General features: G+C 39.4%; 1 protein-coding gene across 3 annotated transcripts in view; it reads right to left on the bottom strand.

Annotated features, from left to right (window-relative positions):
• LOC124776550 (alpha-1,2-mannosyltransferase ALG9) overlaps positions 1-21,903 on the bottom strand; it is a 144,395-nt gene that overhangs the window by 77,115 nt on the left and 45,377 nt on the right. For all 3 annotated transcript variants that reach the window (XR_007015633.1, XM_047251585.1, XM_047251586.1), the window contains one exon: positions 8,520-8,636. Coding sequence is in view for 2 of the 3 variants with exons in the window: in XM_047251585.1 (XP_047107541.1) it covers positions 8,520-8,636 (117 nt within the window). In the remaining variant the exon portion in view is untranslated. The remainder of the gene's footprint in view (positions 1-8,519; positions 8,637-21,903) is intronic.

A 21,903-nucleotide genomic window follows, 5' to 3' on the forward strand; every position in this document is an offset into this window, starting at 1 on the left:
ACAATAGCAGATCTGCACTGCTGTTGTGAAGCATGGTAGATACTTATCCTCAGTACACTGGTCCTCCATGGCCCTGATGGTCTGACCAATGTATGGCATGCCACAACTGCTAGGAATTCGGGCTGTTGGAAATGCTTCCTGCATAAGACAAAAAGAACACAGACATTGGTTCCACTTTGTCACAGAAGGTTGAAAATGCAACATGAGTCTAAGCTCTCTTTCACTATAACTGTTCAGGTGAAAAGTGATCTCAGAGTGGGCTAAGACAGCTGGCAAACTTTCAGAGTCTGAGATGACATGGGCCCCATGGCCTGAGCCGGATGGTGACAACTATCAACCTGAAGATACAAATCAGTGTGCATTGGTTTCCTATACACAGCATGTCCCAATGTACTGTAGATCTTCCTCCTAACCAACACATCAAAGCAGCCATCAATTCCCACTTTCATTGTAAAGAGAATATTCATGTGGATAGAATTCAGATGTTCTAAAATGTCATTTACATTCTCATTTCCATGAGGCCAAAGAACAAAAGTAGCATATATATATATATATATATACACACACAAAGCGCTCCCCAATGCAATTCCAGTTCTCTGTTCAAAGAACTGGTCATTGAATAAAAATTAATTTGATGTCAATACACACCAAAATAGGTTCATTAATTTAACACAAACCCATCCTGAACTAAGTATAATGAATGTGACAATGAAATGTTACAGGAGAGAGAGAGAGAGAGAGAGAGAGAGAGAGAGAGAGAGAGAGAGAGAGAGAGACCATGTGGTACAATTATTAGTTTACGCCCACTCTTGATGCTGACTCTTGCTCAAAAATCTCACATGCAGCTTCAGTTTATATCTTGGTGAATTTATGTTTCTTGTCTACTGTGATAAATACACCACTTCCATTTCCCACTACCCTGTCCTTTCAATACATACTTGGATTTACTCCAGAAAAGTCACTGTTTTCAATTTTTAGCTTTAGGCAACTTGCTGTTTCTAGTGTTATGTGACTTACACTGCTTATTAAGAGTCCTTCAAACTCTGGCACATTGTTGTGAATGCTTTGGCACTTGGTCTCCACAACTTTAATACTCTCCCCTGTGCAGGCACTTCTTTGGAATTTAAACTAATTCTACATTGGTTCATACAGGTATCATTATATGGACTGGCCTTGTGTGCATCCCAAACACAGTTAGTACCAAGGTAGCAGCCTTTGATGTGTGGTGCACATCTGATCCATTTAGGACGAATCCACAGTTTTCAATCTTGTTGAGAACAGAAAGGCTTCTTAGATCATCTGGAGAGTATCATTCCACATCTCACCTTGACAGATTATCAGGCACCTTTAACTGAAATCTTCCTAATAATGTCCCATTCAATAAAAGATTTTTATAATTCAGCAACATGTGCTCTGGACTCTCTGAAAGGCTGCAAGGTTTTTTAGTATTTGGTCAACTTTTGAACCTACACAGAGATGCCCATCTGTCCTTGACTGCAGAGCAGCCCTCTTTTCTCCAAAATCAAATGAGAATTCTTTGTAATCATCCAGAAAAGTCTGAGTGGATGCAGCAGCAACTTAGTGAATAATGTTCATACTGCAATCCACCTATTCCTGGACACTTTCTTTAATGAGTGCATATTGAGGGACTGATGGCACTGAACAACCCTGCAACACTGCTGAAGAGCATTTTTCTATCAATTTTTAGAGGACACAACACAGATCCTCTAACAGGAGACTTTCAGCCATTCAGTTCCATGGGCATGTTGTAGTGGAGCCTGATTCTACATGATGAGCATTAAAATCCCCGCAGAGAAGAAATGGGGGATGAAGGGGATATAGCTGTGTGGAAAGATTGAGAGAGCCTTGTGATGTGGAATGCCATTGGGGGGTGGGGGGAGGGGAGGAGGAGGAGGTCAGGGGGGAGGGTAGTGGTGAGAGGGTGGAGGAGAGGGGAGAGGAGGAGTAGGTCAAGGGGAGAGGGTAGTTGGGAGAGGGTGGAGGAGGTGGGAGGGGGTGAGGGGAGGGGAGAGGTGAGGAGGGGAGGGGAGGGGAGGGGAGAGAGGGGGGAGGATGAAATTCAAATTTTATTATTTATGGTATGGTATCAGTGTGTGCAATCTGTAACCCTTTGATGTCTGATGTTAGTAGATTCATTTAGTATATTTCTATTAGTTGCACTTCTTGATGTTTGCTGAGATGGTCCTGCCAGTCAGTTCAACCTAACCATGTTGCAGCATTCTTAATAGATCTTCATCTCCTTGTGTGCTGACGAGTGCTGGAAAAGGATGTTAATTGTCTTCCAGGTTACCCAAATGGCATGAACACCTGAACTTTAAACCTTCTATATTGTTATTTTCTCTTACAAAACATTGTATCTCATAATGTTGTATATAATGTGGGTTGGCAGATCCTTTTGAAAAACCGGTTGGCACTTAGACGAGACTAAGACAAGGTTTCCTCTACACAAGCCAGTTCAACAGCCATTTGTCATGGCATCCACTGAATAATATCTAGCACAGTGGGATGTCCCGAAAGCTACTAATAAACATCACAAACATCTTTCACTGTCACAGAAGCCTGAAAGTGGGACATGTAATATCATAAAAATGTCATCTCACACTTCAAGAGGTCAGGTAAAGTGAGCATATCATAAATTTATTCAACATGTGCACTATTGTAGTAACTGTATCATAAAGATTAGTTGCAAAATTGGACCTTTTGCAGGTGAATCAGTTATCGATAATGAAATAATGTAAAAAAAAGGGTGAAAAATAATGTGTTGATTTTGGTAAGTTTTTGAAGAGGAGCAAAGATTACTTACGTTAAAATGCTAAGAAAAGGAATTTAAGCCTTCCACAAAACAAAAAACAAAAAAGTTGTATACTGTGACTACAATATCAATAGCCACAACTGGAGTCAGTCAACTTGTACAAATATTTTGATGCAACAATCTGTAGGGATATGAAATTGAATAACAACATAGATAAAACAGGTGGCAGAATTCAGTACATTGCTAGAATACTAATGAAATAAAGGATAGCATTGAAATTTCCAGTTTTAATATAATTTTTTGTGTGCTTCTGGGTGTGAAAATATCCAACACAACTGCAGTTTCATCGTGCAGCGACTCACGCTTCCTGTATGCACAGAAGTCATTACAAAAATTTACCAGAGGGGCAGCTCAGTTATGGATGCTCATCGTTTGTTCACCAGGTAATTGGGTCGCATTCACCATTTCTTTACTTGAGGTATACTGTTCACTGTGGTTAGGTTCATGTGGGATTTCATTCTACTTAACAAGATACCATCAACAAGAAATGTTAACTGCTAAGTGAGGGTGAGGACAATATCACAGCGGTAGCAGTCAGTACTGAGAAAGAGCCAAATGTAATCTCAGTGGCTGCTGGTATCAGAGACATCAATTTGGCAAATCTTGTGAAAGGATTTGGGCCTACATCCATACAAAGCTGTACTGACTCAAGAGTGAAGCCAAATGATGACAGACTGCATCGTGAGGTCATTGATTGGGCCGTACAGCAGATGGAAGATGATTCCAATTTCAGTGGAAAAATCATCTTCTCAGACGAGGCACATTTTTGTGTTAGTGGCTCCATCAATATGCAAAACTGTCAGTATAGAAGTCAGAAGAACCTACAAGTGATCCATGAGATGCCACTCCATTCAGAAAAACACACTGTGTGGTGCGGTTTATGGCACGGCAGTGTCAGTGGAGCTTATTTCTTTCGAGATGATGATGGAAGAACCATTACTGTCAATAGCAACCCCTACAGATCCATGTTACGGGAATTTCTGTGGCCAGAACTTGAGACCATCGATATTAAATCATGTGCTTCCAGCAACGTGGCACTACATGCCACACAGCTGGTTTTACGCTTGATTTTCCGAGGGAGAATTATGGTGACCAGATCATTTCAAGACATGGATCTGTGAACTGACTGCCATGGTCATGTGATTTCACATCCATGGATTTCTTTCTTTCAGAATAATAAAAATCCCAGATCTGTGCTGATAAGTCACAAACTCTGGAATACTTGGAGGTGAACACCTGTCCTGCTATCAAGATGTAATGCCACTACTACAATATTTTAGAGCCTATGTTATTCCAAATTACAAAGCAATGTACCTTCGGACATGCATGTGTGTGTGAAGAAACAGCACTGCGGCAACTACAGCTATTATGAAATACATGAAATGTATTCACATTTGCAAATACTGACAACCATCAGCTGTATAATGGAATGACGACTATGAAAATTTGTGCCGGACTGGGACTCGAACCCAGATTTTCCACTTATTGTGAGTGTTTCCTGTACCATTTGGCTAGCTGAGCATGACTCATGACCAGAACAAAACTTCCATATGTCATCGACAATGTGTCTACAACCTGTTCTCATACATCCATGACACACATTCCCATAAAGGAGGGACTTTTACTTGAAAGTTGCTTGCCCGGTGTCAGCAGATAAGAATGATATTGCAGTGCCTCTACTATTCCGAATTACAATGCACTGTTCCTTCAGATATACATGCACGTCCAAAGGAACAGGCACTGTGGTGACTACAACCGTCATGAAATACATCACATGTATTCGCAATTACGAATATGGACAACAATCATCTGTGTAATGGAATGACGACTGAAAATCTGTGCCAGACTGGGACTCTCACTCTTAATGAAAGACCCTTTACAATAAGTCTACAAAAGAGACTGCTAATAGAACACTTGTGCAGCTCATCCTTGGGTGTGCTGAACCCATACCCAATAGGCTAACAGGGGATATTGAATATATACAGAGAAGGGAAGCAGATACATCACAGGTCTGTTTGACTCATGAGAAAATGTCACAAAGCTGCTGGAGAAACTGAACTGGTGCACATATTAATGTGCATACAGTCACACACAGTCTTGCCTCAGCAGCCAGAGACTGAAGTAATTGAGACGTCAACATATCGCAAGGATAGTACCTTCTGAAATGCAAGTAGCTGAGTGAATATTGTGCAGTCAGAGAGAAACATAGTATACTTAATTTCATGAAAGGGGATGTATCTTGGCATAATAGTGTGATGTCAGTCGAAATCAGTAAATTGCAATAGCCGTAGAGGTGAGATAGATAATCAAAAAGGGAAGTTGAAGGAAACAGTCACCCTTAAAAGAACATTAATTCGCCTGTGTTGCTCAAAAAGGGCAAAGCTGATGTCCTTAATCTTTTAAGTGCACCAAAAGACATCCACTATTATGAATGCCAAAATTACAGCTGCACTACTCTTAACATGTAAAATCGAGGCAACATGTGGGAAATGTGAGCAGACTGTTCGTGGATCAGGGATTGCACACTTGTTACTACTTGTTACATGAACTGCTCAGGCAAGAACACTGCATGGGCGTGCAAGTTCCACAGCAAAAGATATGAATAATACCAACAAAGGAAAAAACAACCCACCAAAGAAGGTAAACAGTGATGCACAAAGAACAGGCTTTTAGCACAGGGAAGACACCTTTGCTTCTTTATACTGGAAACTTTAAAATAGACTGACACATTTATGATAATAGCAAGAGGTTGCAATTATGATCAACTAACACACAAATAACTGACTAACTAACTAGCATGCAGTGTCCACAGAAATTATGGTCTGTGTAGGTTATAGTTGTCTACATTTACATTTATACTTTGCCATCCAGAGCAGAGGGCAATTCTCATTGTACCAGTCATTAGGCCTTTTTTTTAAATTTTTTTTCATTCTTTCACATATCAAGTGCAGAAAGAATGATTACTTAACTACCTCTGTGTGTGCTATAATTAGTTTAATCTTGACTTCGTGATTCCATGAGTCATATATGTAGGAGGTTGTAATACATTCATTTCTAAAGTAGGCTTTCACAGGATAGTTTGCATGCATTTTCAAGTGTCTGCCAGATCAGTTTGTTCAGCATCTCTGTGACATTCTCTCATGACTCAAACAAACCTGTGATGTTTGTGCTGCCCTTCTCTGTTTACATTCAATATTACAATAAAAGGATAGTTGTTATTCATCACATAACAGAAATGCTGAGTCGCAGATAGGCACAACAAAAGTGAGCTGTGTTTTTTGTATTTGTGATTTGTGTGTGTGTGTGTGTGTGTGTGTGTGTGTGTGTGTGTGTGTGTGTGATTTCTGTTGTGCCTGTCTGTGACTCAGCATTTCTGATCTCTACCTATTTTTCCTGTGTGCTACGAGTCACAATCTTTACAACAGATCTTATGAAGTATGTTATTGCTCACTGAAAACTGCATGTCTGTATTGAAAGTCTTGTCTTCTGACACTGTGGTAAGGAGGGTGACTGAAAATTTCATTTTCTTAAAAATATTTCCCCTTTTGTTGAACAACTAACCAACCAACAGATGGTATTAAGTATCCTTTTTGTAATCATATGGGACACCTTTTGTAGGGACACTAGTGCTTTAGCTCGTTTTTTTAGCCTCTTCTCAGAAATACTGTCAATAAGTGTGATCTAAGAAAAAGCTTAACAGTCAAGCACAGTTTGCACTCATTGTTCAAAATCATCCAGAATATGTTTGTAATTCAATATCACTGTAATTTGTCATCTGTACTTTTGAATCCCATAATAATAATAATAATAATAAAGGAATACAAACGTCTCAAAAATGAGATCGACAGGAAGTGCAAAATGGCTAAGCAGGGATGGCTAGAGGACAAATGTAAGGATGTAGAGGCTTATCTCACTAGGGGTAAGATAGATACTGCCTACAGGAAAATTAAAGAGACCTTTGGAGATAAGAGAACCACTTGTATGAACATCAAGGGCTCAGATGGAAACCCAGTTCTAAGCAAAGAAGGGAAAGCAGAAAGGTGGAAGGAGTATATAGAGGGTCTATACAAGGGCGATGTACTTGAGGACAATATTATGGAAATGGCAGAGGATGTAGATGAAGATGAAATGGGAGATACGATACTGCGTGAAGAGTTTGACAGAGCACTGAAAGACCTGAGTCGAAATAAAGCCCCCGGAGTAGACAACATTCCATTGGAACTACTGACGGCCTTGGGAGAGCCAGTCCTGACAAAACTCTACCATCTGGTGAGCAAGATGTATGAAACAGGCGAAATACCCTCAGACTTCAAGAAGAATATAATAATTCCAATCCCAAAGAAAGCAGGTGTTGACAGATGTGAAAATTACCGAACAATCAGTTTAATAAGCCACAGCTGCAAAGTACTAACATGAATTCTTTACAGACGAATGGAAAAACTAGTAGAAGCCGACCTCGGGGAAGATCAGTTTGGATTCTGTAGAAATACTGGAACACGTGAGGCAATACTGACCCTACGACTTATCTTAGAAGAAAGATTAAGGAAAGGCAAACCTACGTTTCTAGCATTTGTAGACTTAGAGAAAGCTTTTGACAATGTTGACTGGAATACTCTCTTTCATATTCTAAAGGTGGCAGGGGTAAAATACAAGGAGCGAAAGGCTATTTACAATTTGTATAGAAACCAGATGGCAGTTATAAGAGTCGAGGGACATGAAAGGGAAGCAGTGGTTGGGAAGGGAGTGAGACAGGGTTGTAGCCTCTCCCCGATGTTATTCAATCCGTATATTGAGCAAGCAGTAAAGGAAACAAAAGAAAAATTTGGAGTAGGTATTAAAATCCATGGAGAAGAAATTAAAACTTTGAGGTTCGCCGATGACATTGTAATTCTGTCAGAGACAGCAAAGGACTTGGAAGAGCAGTTGAACGAAATGGATGGTGTCTTGAACAGAGGATATAAGATGAACATCAACAAAAGCAAAACGAGGATAATGGAATGTAGTCGAATTAAGTCGGGTGATGCTGAGGGAATTACATTAGGAAATGAGACACTTAAAGTAGTAAAGGAGTTTTGCTATTTGGGGAGCAAAATAACTGATGATGGTCGAAGCAGAGAGGATATAAAATGTAGACTGGCAATGGCAAGGAAAGCGTTTCTGAAGAAGAGAAATTTGTTAACATCGAGTATAGATTTAAGTGTCAGGAAGTCATTTCTGAAAGTATTTGTATGGAGTGTAGCCACGTATGGAAGTGAAACATGGACGGTAAATAGTTTGGACAAGAAGAGAATAGAAGCTTTTGAAATGTGGTGCTACAGAAGAATGCTGAAGATTAGATGGGTAGATCATATAACTAATGAGGAAGTATTGAATAGGATTGGGGAGAAGAGAAGTTTGTGGCACAACTTGACCAGAAGAAGGGATCGGTTGGTAGGACATGTTCTGAGGCATCAAGGGATCACCGATTTAGTTTTGGAGGGCAGCGTGGAGGGTAAAAATCGTAGGGGGAGACCAAGAGATGAATACACTAAGCAGATTCAAAAGGATGTAGGTTGCAGTAGGTACTGGGAGATGAAGAAGCTTGCACAGGATAGAGTAGCATAGAGAGCTGCATCAAACCAGTCTCAGGACTGAAGACCACAACAACAACAACAACAATAATAATAATAATAATAATAATACAAACCTTGTGAGGTTGTGCAAAGAACACAACCATCCATAAGAACATGGGCATAAGAGACAACCAGAAAGGCAAGCAACCTGGATTTCGTGGCTTTGATGGAACAAGCCAAGACACCAAAAGCTGAAAGCAAGAGAAGAAACATATTTGTTATTTTTATCATCTCCTTATATTACTAAAAATTTCCATAATTTTTCCACTCATAGGATTTCTATATTTGTGGATGCAAAAAGATTTGAGAGAATGTCTTCACATTTAAGGTTCTTTTTTAAGAACAAAAACATACAAAAATATGTATCACTGGTTAAATTCATAGTCATATCATATAGTGTTCATCGATATTCACAGGGGCATGTGAAAACCACTTTGCTTCTCTAGAGGGTTGGCTAAAACTAGGTTGCATCAGCAACTTGTTTGTAAAACCTGAAATGTTGTTTTGTTTATAAAAAAAAGTTTGAAAATCCTCCTTCCAATGAAATTTTACTGAGGAAAAGATACATAGCTTCTTCTAACTCAAGATTTTGGTTAGTATTTTATATACATAGTAATTCATGAATGCAAGACACTGCTCAAATTACTTATTTGATTAAGTAACATCAAGCATACTTCCTGGAAAAGATGTGTCTCTGGCTTTAGTAACAGGTTCCAGCATATACCAAAGTATATTCGACAAATTCCTCTTTTTAACAGGTAGGTAAACACATAGCAAATAAAGGTATGTGAGACATAGTTTTTACTCATTTATTTATTCATAACTGGATCCCCCCCAGGGGACACCACATTATTGAAGGCACCTTCAGTGCTGCGTGGCAGGGTTTCTGTGCATTGATGAAGATCCCCCCCAGGGGACACCACATTATTGAAGGCACCTTCAGTGCTGCGTGGCAGGGTTTCTGTGCATTGATGAAGTCGAGGCTTCTGCTAGCAGTAGCATAGCTTCTGGTAAGGCCACCTATGCTGGAGTGGTCTTGACAGAGTAGTGAGACAAAGTGTGTCCCACAACGTAAGGCAGGGAGAGTTCTAGAGTTGCAGTGAAGCCAGTTTCCCTAACGGCACAAACCTGATACAAATTCTGGTCTTCCAGGTAGGGCATTTGGCATGGGGCCGATAAACCCATACTCCAAAAAAAGACAATTGCAGAAACAACAGACATCTTGGATACTGGATGGAAAACACATATCATCACCCCAGCAATGGAAATAGGTAACTGGTGTGACAATAACAACATGGACTGTGAGGATGATGCTTCACCCTAGAAAAACAGAACAAACAGCCAATGAAATTTTAAAATTTAAGAGTAATATTGTAGAACTACAGAAAATAATATGGCAAGAAAATGGGCAGGTTGATGAACTCATATACTAAACAGTATGAAGTGGGCCAGAGAAAATAACTGGCCAATTTGGAACAGGGTTTGTAATAGGCAGGAATGCCCGGAAAAGCCTATTAGGATTTGAATCAATAAATGGAGGAATGTGCAGACTTAGAATAAGAGGGAAATTCAGTATCATATCAACAATAAATGAACATGCACCAATGGAGGATAAGAATGATATAATAAAGTACCAGTTCTATGTGCGTGTGGAAGAAGTATGCTGCGCAGAACCTAAGAATGATTTGATATTAGCAGTAGGAGATTTTAATACAAAAGTAATGAGGAATGAGCATCCAGATGGAGTTTCTGGCAAGCATTCATTGTACAAAGAAAACAACAACAATGGAGCCTTACTGTGCAAATTCACAACATGAAATAATATGATAATTAAGAGCACCTGTTTCCCACAAAAGAAGATTTGTCTGCATACAGGGAAGTCTGCAGTTAATGGGATAGTCAACCAGATTGACCATATTTTAATGAATGCCCACCATTCCACCTCAATTACAGATGCATGGAGTTCCCGAGGACCAAATTGTGACTTGGATCACTTTGTGACAAAATCAGTCTTAAGAGATAAACTATCATTAGGAAATACCAATAGGTCAGAAATAAGGATGGACCGGAATATAGGTAAACTCAAAATTCCTGATGAAATAAAAAAATACCAACTAACACCAAGTAGGAAATTGAGTAGTAAAGGGCCACCAGCAGGAGTAGGCAAAAGATGGAGCAGGATTTAACAAGCCATTAACAATTTTGTATAAAAAAGAACAGGTGTGAGAAGAAGCAGAAGAATCCAGGAATGGTTTGACGAAGACTGCAGGTTAGCAATAGAGGAAATGAGTAGGGCAGGAATGAGATTGTCACAAAGAGAAGGCAGAAATAATGTGGAACAATACAGAAAATTAAGGAAGAGTGCTAACAGACTGTGCAAGAGAAAGAAAAGAAAGCACACTAAGAAGAAATTTCAAGAACTAGAAGAGGTAAAGGAATGGAATGAAATGAGAAAATTCTATCATGTTGTAAGCAAAATAAGGAGTAGATTCCAGCCACAAACAAAAGCATGCTCAAGTAAAGATGGGAGGATGATAAGGGAGGAAGAACAGATAGTGAGAGATGTGCAGAATATTTCAAACACCCATAATACCACCCTGGAAGAAAGAGAGGGCCTAACAGGAAAAAAGAGCAGAGATGAAGTAGGCAATGATGGAGGGAAGCCAAGGCTGCAAGAGGTATTTATGGCTGTCCACAACATGAGAAACAATCAAGCCCCCAATTAAGACAGCACAATGTCTGAATTAACAGGATGTGGGAGAAGTGCTGTAATAAAGGAACTGCACACACAGATATCATATATATGGTAAACTGAAACCATGCCAGATAATTGGAGAACTGGAATAACAATTCCCATTTATAACAAAGGAGACAGACCAACATGTGAAAAGCAAGGCTTACATGATCTTCACAAATATGCTAAACAAAAAGATGCAAAATTTCACAAAAGATGCATATCAGTGTAGTTCTTAATCAGACAGAGTAACAACTGATCACATATTTGTGGTCAGAGAAATAGCTGAAAAGTTCTACAGAGATAATAAAGCTCTGCACTTACTATTCACTGTTTTCAAACAATTCTTTGACAGCAAAAATACAGAAGGCTGAAAGAAGTTGGTTTATGTGCCAAATTAATAAATATAATCAGAATGATAATGATACAGACAAGAGCAAAAATAGATATATTCAACAGGCCAAGTGAAAACTTTGTAACAAATGAGTGAAGCAAAGTGACAATCTCACCACTGTGTAATTCAATACAGCTCTGCACAGCATAACAAATAAATTCAATAAAGCAGGCACCATATTTATTAAAATTAGCCAGATATGTGCATACGCTGATAACACTGCAATGGTAAGAAGAAATGGCAATATACTTAACGGAACAAACATGGCAATGGAAAGAGAAATATTAAAAATCGGCCTCAGAATAAATTAAAATAAAAGAAATTCTGTCTAAACATAAATGGGAAATGTTTCAAAGGAGTGTCCTCTTTCAGTTACTGGGAGCTTTGATGCATTGGAAAGTTATAAGGGAAAAGTTGCATGCAGAAAACAGAGCTTATTTTGTAAATCTACAACTCTTCAGAAACAATCTTGTTATAAGAAGAATGGGACTCCCTAGTTCACCCAGTGGCTATAAATGGGTCAGAGGTACTGACGCTGACAGAAGATGGCAAAAATGCCTTAAGATTTGATCAAGAAGTACTATGCAAAATTTATGGTCCAATATGGGAGAAAGAAGGCTGCAGGGTGTGCTATAACACCAAGCTACAGGCATTAATACAAGGAAGAAATATAGTAAAATTTATCAAATCACAACTAATACAATGGCTAGGATATGTGGAGAGAATGGCAGAGAAAAAAGAATACAAAAGAAAATGATTAAAGATGTGCTCTATGTTACTAGATGAAAATAGATGCCTAGAACAAACAGAAATGTTGATGATGTAAAAGAGCAGCTCATGAGTATGTGAGACCAGGGGTGGAAAAGAGATGCAAAAAACTGTGAAGTGTGGAGGGAAACAATTGAAGCCAAGGCTCACCAAAGGCTGTAGTGCTACAGAAGAAGAAGCAGTTTCATAACTGGCATCATTTGTTCAGGAGCAGCCTGACTGCCTCATAATTGCCTACGTAGACAAAATTTGATCAACATTAACATCATTTTAAACGCAAGCCATTTATGAGCTGCAGTATATGAGCAACTGGAGCAGTGATGATGAGCACATAAATTTTAAAATGTGGCAGATTAAAAAACTCTACAGTGAGTATCAGCAAATTAGTAACATAAAGAAGTAAAGACAGAGGGTAAGAAACAAAAACTGCAGAGAGGAAGGGGGGGGCACACACTTTTAAAGGTGAAATGAAAACTCAAGATACAAAAAAGTGAAATTGGAAACAAAAATCAGGTAGAGGAAAAGAGGAAGGCAACTAGAGCAATCTGAGAAGTCAATCATTGAAGTTGTCACATATTTATTTAATATGGCTAATAATTGGCAAGAATTTTCTAATAGCATCATTTTAGTTATTGAGCTCATGCACTCTAACATTCCTTGGCAATGTCTGCAATGGTTTAATCAAGCTAAACCCAAAGAAAATATGCTGGCACAGGTATTATTACTAAACACCTTTTCTCAGTTTTGAGAATGTGACTGCATGTTTTACACATTGATATTAGAGCACCTGAACACTGCCTGAAAGGCCATAGGTAGTGACAAATAGTCATAACTTTTCTTTCCCTCTGATGCTTACTTTATCATGGATCCAACATCTGCAACAGAACATGTGCCAAAATACAACAGATCCGAGAATCTAAAACTTCGACAATATATTGATCTTGAACTTTTCATTACTTACATGTTAATTAGTTCACCATATCTCTAAATGCAAGCAATTACTTAAGATATACCCAATTATCTGCTTCTAGATTGACAAGAAAGAACTTGTAAGACTGTCATGCAAGACAGACAATATGAACTTGAGGAGCTTGAATGGCAGGTCAATTCCACAAGTATCTGACAGAGGTGACATTTCATCTCCATAAAGTTACACAGAGGTCCATAACTACTCAATCCATGACGTAACATATGCACTGGAATAATGTGTTACTATTCAGTATGCAACAGAAAGTTATGGCCACAACTTTCAGGAAACATTCCACATACATAGAGCAAGTAAATGCGTTATATGCGCATGAGTATAAAACACTTTATTTCCATGTTGGACATTATTTTCTTCACAATCACATTAATCACGGGAAGCACACAGGAAAAGAATGTATCAGCACAGTATGAAACACTTTCCAAAAGGAAATGTACAAAATGTCCTCTGTTAACAAGAATACATACATCAACCCATTTTTCCACTGAATCCCTGATGTGGTGATGTATCCCTGGAGAACTGGCTGTTGTTTCACAGCCTTCCACAATTCGGACACGAAGACTCTGTAAATATTGTACCAAGGTTCCATAAACAAGAGTTTCCAAATGCCCCCACAAATAAAAGTCTAGAGGTTTTAGGTCCAGAGAGTGTGGAGGCTAAGGAATCAGTTCAACTCTTGCTCCCAAAGACAACAAGCAGTTGCTTCAAATATTCTCCAGTTGGTGTACCATCATTCTAGACATCTCTCCCAATGCAAATGCTGAATGCCACAGCCACTATCATCTGCTGAGACACACAGGAAACCATGATGAACAGTAAACAGTTGATGCTATGTGCTGGATGCCAGTAAAAAAAAAAAAAAAACTTAAACTTTGTGTTCTGCCTTACGGCAGGTCTTGTCATGGGGGAAGCCTCATCAGAGAAGTCCATCGCATGAGCTTCTAGGGAAGTGATTCCGGTGGTGGTTTCTCATTGCCTTCCACTGATGATGATGAAATGATAATGAGGACAACACAACACCCAGTCCCTGAGCGGAGAAAATGTCCGACCCAGCCGGGAATCGAACCCGGGCCCCTTGGCGTGACAGACCGCCGCGCTGACCACTCAGCTATCGGGGCGGACGATGCTAGTAAAGCAGTGAATTTAGTAACATATCAATACAAGTAATGAAGAGTGTCACATGTCACCATTATTTTCATTCTATTAAACCAACACTGGCAGTGAACCTAAGAATTAAAACTTACTATACATTCTGACCAAACACAGCCAAAAGGGTATTTTGCACATTTCATGTAAGAAAACATTTCTTGTAATCCTGGTATGTTGTTTGCATGTGTTTCCCATCATCAATATGATTATGATGAGAAGTAGAAATTGAGTTTTAACAGGGAAATAAAGTGTTTCTGGGCCACTGTTCATATAACACATTGTATTTCTCTATGTTTGAGGAATGTTTCCAGAAAGTTTGGGCACACATTTTTGTTACACACCTTGGAAGGAACTGTCTGAAGCAGACGAGTCACCCTGACCAGCACAGTATCAGAATGTAATACATTGGTACTGGTGGTTCAGTGAAGCACCCAGTAATTTCTGTGGGAGGTACAAACATAAAACCCTCAAAGTGCCTAATTAAAAATTCAGCACAAAAGAAAGCACCTTATATGATCTTGTAAATTTGCTCACTAGAGTACGGAGGCTTGAAAATATAACATGATCATGAGTTCCAATAATAAAGTTTTCAAATTGATGGTTAGACATTATCACACAATGGAGGTCCGTTGGCATTCCATAAATATCTGTAATGTTATTTCATGACATGGGCTAAGCTCAATGATTTTCTAACACACACAAGATGATAATGATCTTTGTGAAGCCTACATTGACAAAGGAACCTTGATTGTGAGCTCACAAAAGGCCAATAATGTTTACAGAATTTGACACTCTACATATTGTCCACCACGCAACTGCAATATTGGCTGTTAATGGCAACAGGGTGCGAACTGGAGGTATTCAATGGTGCACACAGCATGAGGCTATGGAGCGTAGGTGAACTGCTTAGTCAATGAGTAACTCACAACAGTGCTAGAGGTGTTGATACAAAATAAAACAATGGCAATGACAAACAAAATGAACATTGCATTATACCTACAACATTGCTGAAGTTGGCACTTTGTCAGACAGGAATCCAAGGGATTTTGCAGAGTGAGAAGTACGTGACAGATGAAATATTAGCATTTCTGCAAGATAAGTCAGTGGAATGTGTGGTGCCATATGCACTCAACTGTGCGGACAATGTACTTGACGAGTACAACTGGTGATGAAATGTGCTTAACAAGTGAAAGTGATATTAAAACAAATATTGAGACATGTAATTCATCAGCCTTGTCGGACAGGGAGCCACAAACCCCATCTATAGTGAAATGTAGTAAAGGACAATCATTTTCAGCATAATTATGTATATGGTAGATCATCCATGGCATACTTAAAAGCAAGTTCATAAGATTTCAAATAACTCCACAGTAATGTGACTGTGTAGTGCATAAAATTTTCACTGCCAATGTTCTGATTTAAATACCAAACCCCTCCGCAGTGCCTCATGAAAGGAAGGCATGTGACACTGTTAATGATGATCCATCCATTGGATGGGGTCGTCAAGTCTGGGGGCCCCTTGGTGCTCTCCCTTCACTCTCTTCTATCATCATCGTGTAACACAAACATTACACTTCACACACACACACACACACACACACACACACACACACACACACACACACACAAAAAAAAAAAAATCACTCAATACATACACATAATATTACAAATACTGCGATGGAGCATATCACAAATAAATAAACTAAACCAGATACAATTTACAACATATATGTTGACAGTGACCTATTACATTATGCACATCAAACTGCATGTGACATCGAGCACAGTGGTTCCAGGGAAGCAGTGGACGTTTGCATAACTGCAAACAGTGCCACAGAATTGGAAGATGGAAGAAACGAAATTTCAAATAAAGTGTCACCTTGACAATGCTCAACAAACTGCACAATCGGCCCAAAAATTTGTAGATGAGATAAACAAACTTATTTCATCATTCAATAAGGAATTTGTTTCCAACTCTGACCAATTGGGTTTTGAAGAGGAAACACATATGAAAGGAACCCTAGAAATTAGAGGTACCATGAGAGTTGTATCACGATCAACTAACATCAATTCTTTAACACATTTGTATATAATTATGCTGGCTGTTCATCTAAATGGTAAATTGGCTGGAAAGTTATTTACTGTGCTGCAAATAGTTGGAGTTACTTTGCCCACTATGATTCTTTCCCAAGTGAGTGATCTTGCAAGGACAGTAGGGAATATTTATGTCACAGCAAGCAACAGTGGGAAAATGGGCAAAAGAGAACTACGACTATGGTATCAGCACTGCTTGTGGCCAATAGCTCATTAAAACAACTTGCTTTTGCTTTATTCCTTGTCTGCATATAAAAATCATACTACTGTAGAGTAAACTATCCCTCCTGCAAAATATGTGACATTGCAACTCATACCATCTGGAACCACTGGACATATTAAGCCTCCGGATGTTTGTTTTCTCCGTGCCTATAAAACACCAAATGCAGTTATGCCTTCAAGGACAGCCAGTTTCATGATAAGCTCCATGACAGACTGTTTTGCATTTGGTTGCATGGCATTACATTCAATCAGTTCTCATCACCTCATTACACTAATAGGATTATATATGCATTTTTTAACAGTGGATACCTAGCTGAACATCCCAGACGGTTTGTAACTCCCAAGGAATTTGCTTTCATTCTTGATGGAGCTAACCTTTGTGATCACCGTGGCATGCCAATTTTTATTCAGTGTTCATGGTGCAAGTTAATGGTTTGTTTTGAACATTTCTTGAATGTTTGTAAAGTGTAATACATACATCCCATAGAAGGTTGATCTCTGCACCTCGAGAAACTCATTTCCTGTCACCCTTCTGATGCACATGCTGTGTCATTAGCAGCTAATATTTTTCCTATAGTAACTGTTAACACAACACTTTCAAATGAGCCTTGCTAAAGAATGAACTAGTGAACTAGCACTCAAGGGGTTCCTTGTGAGACCACCGGCATAATTTCATCGAATTCATGAATTCTCAGAATGACAGGATGTCATAAGGGAATTTCAAACTATCACCTGGCCACTGTTTTCTTGCAGAATGATCTGAATTAAGTACTTTCAGGACACGAGGAACAAGAAAGGTCTCCATCAATTAGTGGGTAGCTACTGAAATTACATCCTTCAATATTGTTCCGAATGTATTTATTTCAACTGTTCTATCAACATTACAGTGAAGGTTCAGCATTTCTACATCTACATTTGCATGGATACTCTGCAAATCACATTTAAGTGCCTGGCAGAGGGTTCATCGAACCACCTTCACAATTCTCTATTATTCCAATCTCGTATAGCGCATGGAAAGAATGAACACCTATATCTTTCCGTACGAGCTCTTATTTCCCTTATTTTATTGTGGTGATCGTTTCTCCCTATGTAGGTCAGTGTCAACAAAATATTTTTGCATTTGGAGAAGAAAGTTGGTGATTGGAATTTTGAGAGAAGATTCCGTTGCAACAAAAAACGCCTTTCTTTTGATGATGTCCAGCCCAAATCCTGTATCATTTCTGTGACACTCTCTCCCATATTTCATGTGAATACAAAACATGCTGCCTTTCTTTGAACTTTTCAATGTACTCCATCAGTCCTATCAGGTGAGGATCCCAAACTGTGCAGCAGTAATCTAAAAGAGAACAGACAAGTCTAGTGTAGGCAGTCTCCTTAGTAGGTCTTACATTTTCTAAATGTCCTGCCAATAAAACGCAGTCTTTGGTTAACCTTCCCCACAACATTTCCTATGTGTTTGTTCCAATTTAAGTTGTTCGTAGCTGTAATACCTAGGCATTTAGTTGAATTTACGGCTTTTAGATTAGACTGATTTATCATGTGACCAAAGTTTAAGGAGTTCCTTTTAGCATTCATCTGGATGATCTCACACTTTTCATCATTTAGGGTCAACTGCCACTTTTCGCACCATTCAGATATCTTTTCTAAATCGTTTTGCAGTTTGTTTTGATCTTCTGATGACTTTATAAGTCAATAAATGACAGTGTCATCTGCAAACAACCGAAGACGGCTGCTCAGATTGTCTCCCAAATCATTTATATAGATAAGGAACAGCAAAGGGCCTATAACACTACCTTGGGGAATGCCAGAAATCATTTCTGTTTCACTCAATGACTTTCCTTTAATTAATACGAACTGTGACTTCTCTGACAGGAAATCACAAATCCAACCATATAACTGAGATGATATTCCATAAGCACGCATTTCACTATGAGCCTCTTGTGTGGTACAGTGTCAAAAGCCTTCCGGAAATCCAGAAATACGGAATCGATCTGAAATCCCTTGTCAATAGCACTCAACACTACATGTGAATAAAGAGCTAGTTGTGTTTCACAGGAATGATGTTTTCTAAACCCATGTTGACTGTGTGTCAATAGACCATTTTCTTCGAGGTAATTCACAATGTTCGAACACAATATATGTCCCAAAATAATGCTGCATATCGATGTTAATGATATGGGCCTGTAATTTAGTGGATCACTCCTACTACCTTTCTGAATATTGGTGTGACCTGTGCAACTTTCCAGTCTTTGGGTACAGATCTTTCGTCGAGCAAATGGTTGTATATAATTGTTAAGTATGGAGCTAATGCATCAGTATACTCTGAAAGGAACCTAATTGGTATACAGTCTGGACCAGAAGACAAGCTTTTATTAATTGACTTACGTTGCTTCACTACTTCGAGGATATTTACTTCTACGTTACTCATGTTGGCAGCTGTTCTCGATTTGAATTCTGGTATATTTACTTCGTATTCTTTTGTGAATGCATTTTGGAAGGCTGTGTTTAGTAACTCTGCTTTGGCAGCACTATCTTTGATAGTATCTCCATTACTATTGTGCAGAGAAGGCATTGATTGTTTCTTGCCACTAACATACTTAACATACGATCAGAATCTCTTTGGATTTTCTGCCGGGTTTTGAGACAAAGTTTCGTTGTGGAAACTGTTATAAGCATCTAGCATTGAAGTCTGTGCTAAATTTCGAACTTCTGTAAAATATCGCCAATCTTGGTGATTTTGCATCTGTTTAAATTTGGCATGTTTGTTTTGTTGTTTCTGCAGCAGTGTTATAACCCGTTTTGTGTACCAAGCAGGATCAGCTCCGTTGTTTGTTAATACATTTGGTATAAATCTCTCAATTGCTGCCGATACTATTTCTTTGAATCCAAACCACATCTGGTTTGAAATGAATGGAGAATGTCTCCAGGAAGGCGTCAAGTGAAATTTTAACTGTTTTTTTTTTTTTTTTTTTTCCAATGGGTATATTTTTCGTTATGTTTTGAGGATTTTGGGATTACAATATTCAATCTCGCTATGACAACCCTGTGTTCACTAATCCCTGAATTGGTTTTGATTCTCGTTATTAACTCAGGATTATTTGATGAGGTCAAGTGTGTTTTCACAACCGTTTACTATTTGCGTGGGCTCATGAACTAACTGCTCGAAATAATTTTCAGAGAATGCATTTAGCACAATTTCGGATGATATTTTATGCATACCTCCGGAATTAAACATGTATTTTTGCCAACATATCAAGGGTAAATTAAAGTCACCAGCAACTATTATCATATGAGTCAGGTACGTGATTGAAATCAAACTCAAGTTTTCTTTGAACCTTTCAGCAACTGTATCATCTGAACTGGAAGGTCAGTAAAAGGGTCCAATTATTATTTTATTCCGGTTGCCAACAATGACCTCTGCCCATACTAACTCACAGGAAGTATCTACTTCAATTTCGCAACAAGTTAAACTACTTCTAACAGCAACAAACATGCCACTGCCAACCATGTTTAGCCTGTCCTTTCAGAACAGTGTTAGGTTCTTCGCAAAAATTTTGGCTGAGCTTGTATCTGGTTTTAGTCAGCTTTCAGTACCTATAACGATCTGAGCATCAGCGCTTTCTATTAGTGCTTGGAGCTCTGGTACTCTCCCATCATAGCTCCAACAATTTAAATTGTTATACAAATGGTTCCTGTATTTACGTTCTTCCTGGGTCCAGCCTGCACCCTTTGTGACTGAAGCCCTTCTTGTGTTTTCCCCGAGACCCTCTAACCTAAAAAACCACCCAGTCCATGCGACACAGCCCCTTCTACCCATATAGCTGCCTCCTGCACATAGTGGACACCTGACCTATTCAATGGCACCCGAAACCCAACCACCCTTTGGTGCAAGTCAAGGAATCTGCAGCCTACATGGTCGCAGAACCGCCTGAGCCTCTGATTCAGACTCTCCACTCGGCTCTGTACCAGAGGTCTGCAATTGATCCTGTCCACTATGCTGCAAATGGTCAGCTCTGCTTTCATCTTGCAAGCAAGACTGGCACCCTTTACCACTTCTGTTAGCCGCTCAAAACCAGAGAGAATCTCTTCTGATCCAAAGTGACACACATCATTGGTACTGACATGAGCAACCACCTGCATATGGCTGCACTCTGTGCTCTTCATGGCCTCCGGGAGGACCCTTTCCACATGGAGAATGAGTGCATCTGGTATGCACACGGAGTGTACATTGGTTTTCTTACCCTTCTTGTCAGCCAAGTCCCTAATGGGACCCATAACGCGCCTAACATTGGAGCTCCCAACTACCAATAATTCCACCCTCTGTGATTGCCCGGATCTTGCAGACTGAGTGGTTTCCTCTGAAACAGGACAGGCGACAGCATCTGCCTCAGCGACAGTGTCAGCCACAGACAACAGCTGGAACCTGTTTGTCAGACAAACCGGGGAGGCCTTATGTGTGGCCACCTGGGAAGTCTTTTCACCGCCTGCTTTGCACCGGGGTGACCCCCCACTTGACCACAGGTGAGGCGTCAGCCTCAGTGCGAGTAGTAACTGGGTTGGCCACCAGTGAGGACCGGTCGGAGCACTCAGACGTGTTGGACATCTGTTGGATCCCCAAGGCCGGCCCACAACAGTGGTGCCCATCCATTGCAGCCTCAAGCTGTGTAACCAAAGCCATCACATCCTGAAGCTGAGAGCGAAGTGTCACTAACTCGGCTCGCAGCATCTGCACACAACAATCGCAGTCCCTGTCCATACTAAAGACGGTGGAAAACTAATCTATGCAGATAAACGGACTATTGGCACATGCTGCGCAACTCTACTCTTGACCCTGACGAAAACGCAGGAACTGTGTCTAATAATACACAGATATTCAAAAACGTAACTACTGAAGCATTCAGGTGAAACTAAATAATTCTCCCCTGATTAGGAACTTGTAATATGTCACAAAATCAGTTTACTTTCCGACGCAAATGAAAATGCGAGAACTGTGGCTATTAGATATTAAATTTACATGCAGAAACTCAAGAAATTAAACTATTAAAGCACACAGATGATATAATAAAATTAATTCCTTTCATTTGATTATTGATGTTGCCCGACAATATCAGG

This window comes from Schistocerca piceifrons, chromosome 2, assembly GCF_021461385.2.
Source record: "Schistocerca piceifrons isolate TAMUIC-IGC-003096 chromosome 2, iqSchPice1.1, whole genome shotgun sequence".
Lineage (NCBI taxonomy): Eukaryota > Metazoa > Arthropoda > Insecta > Orthoptera > Acrididae > Schistocerca > Schistocerca piceifrons.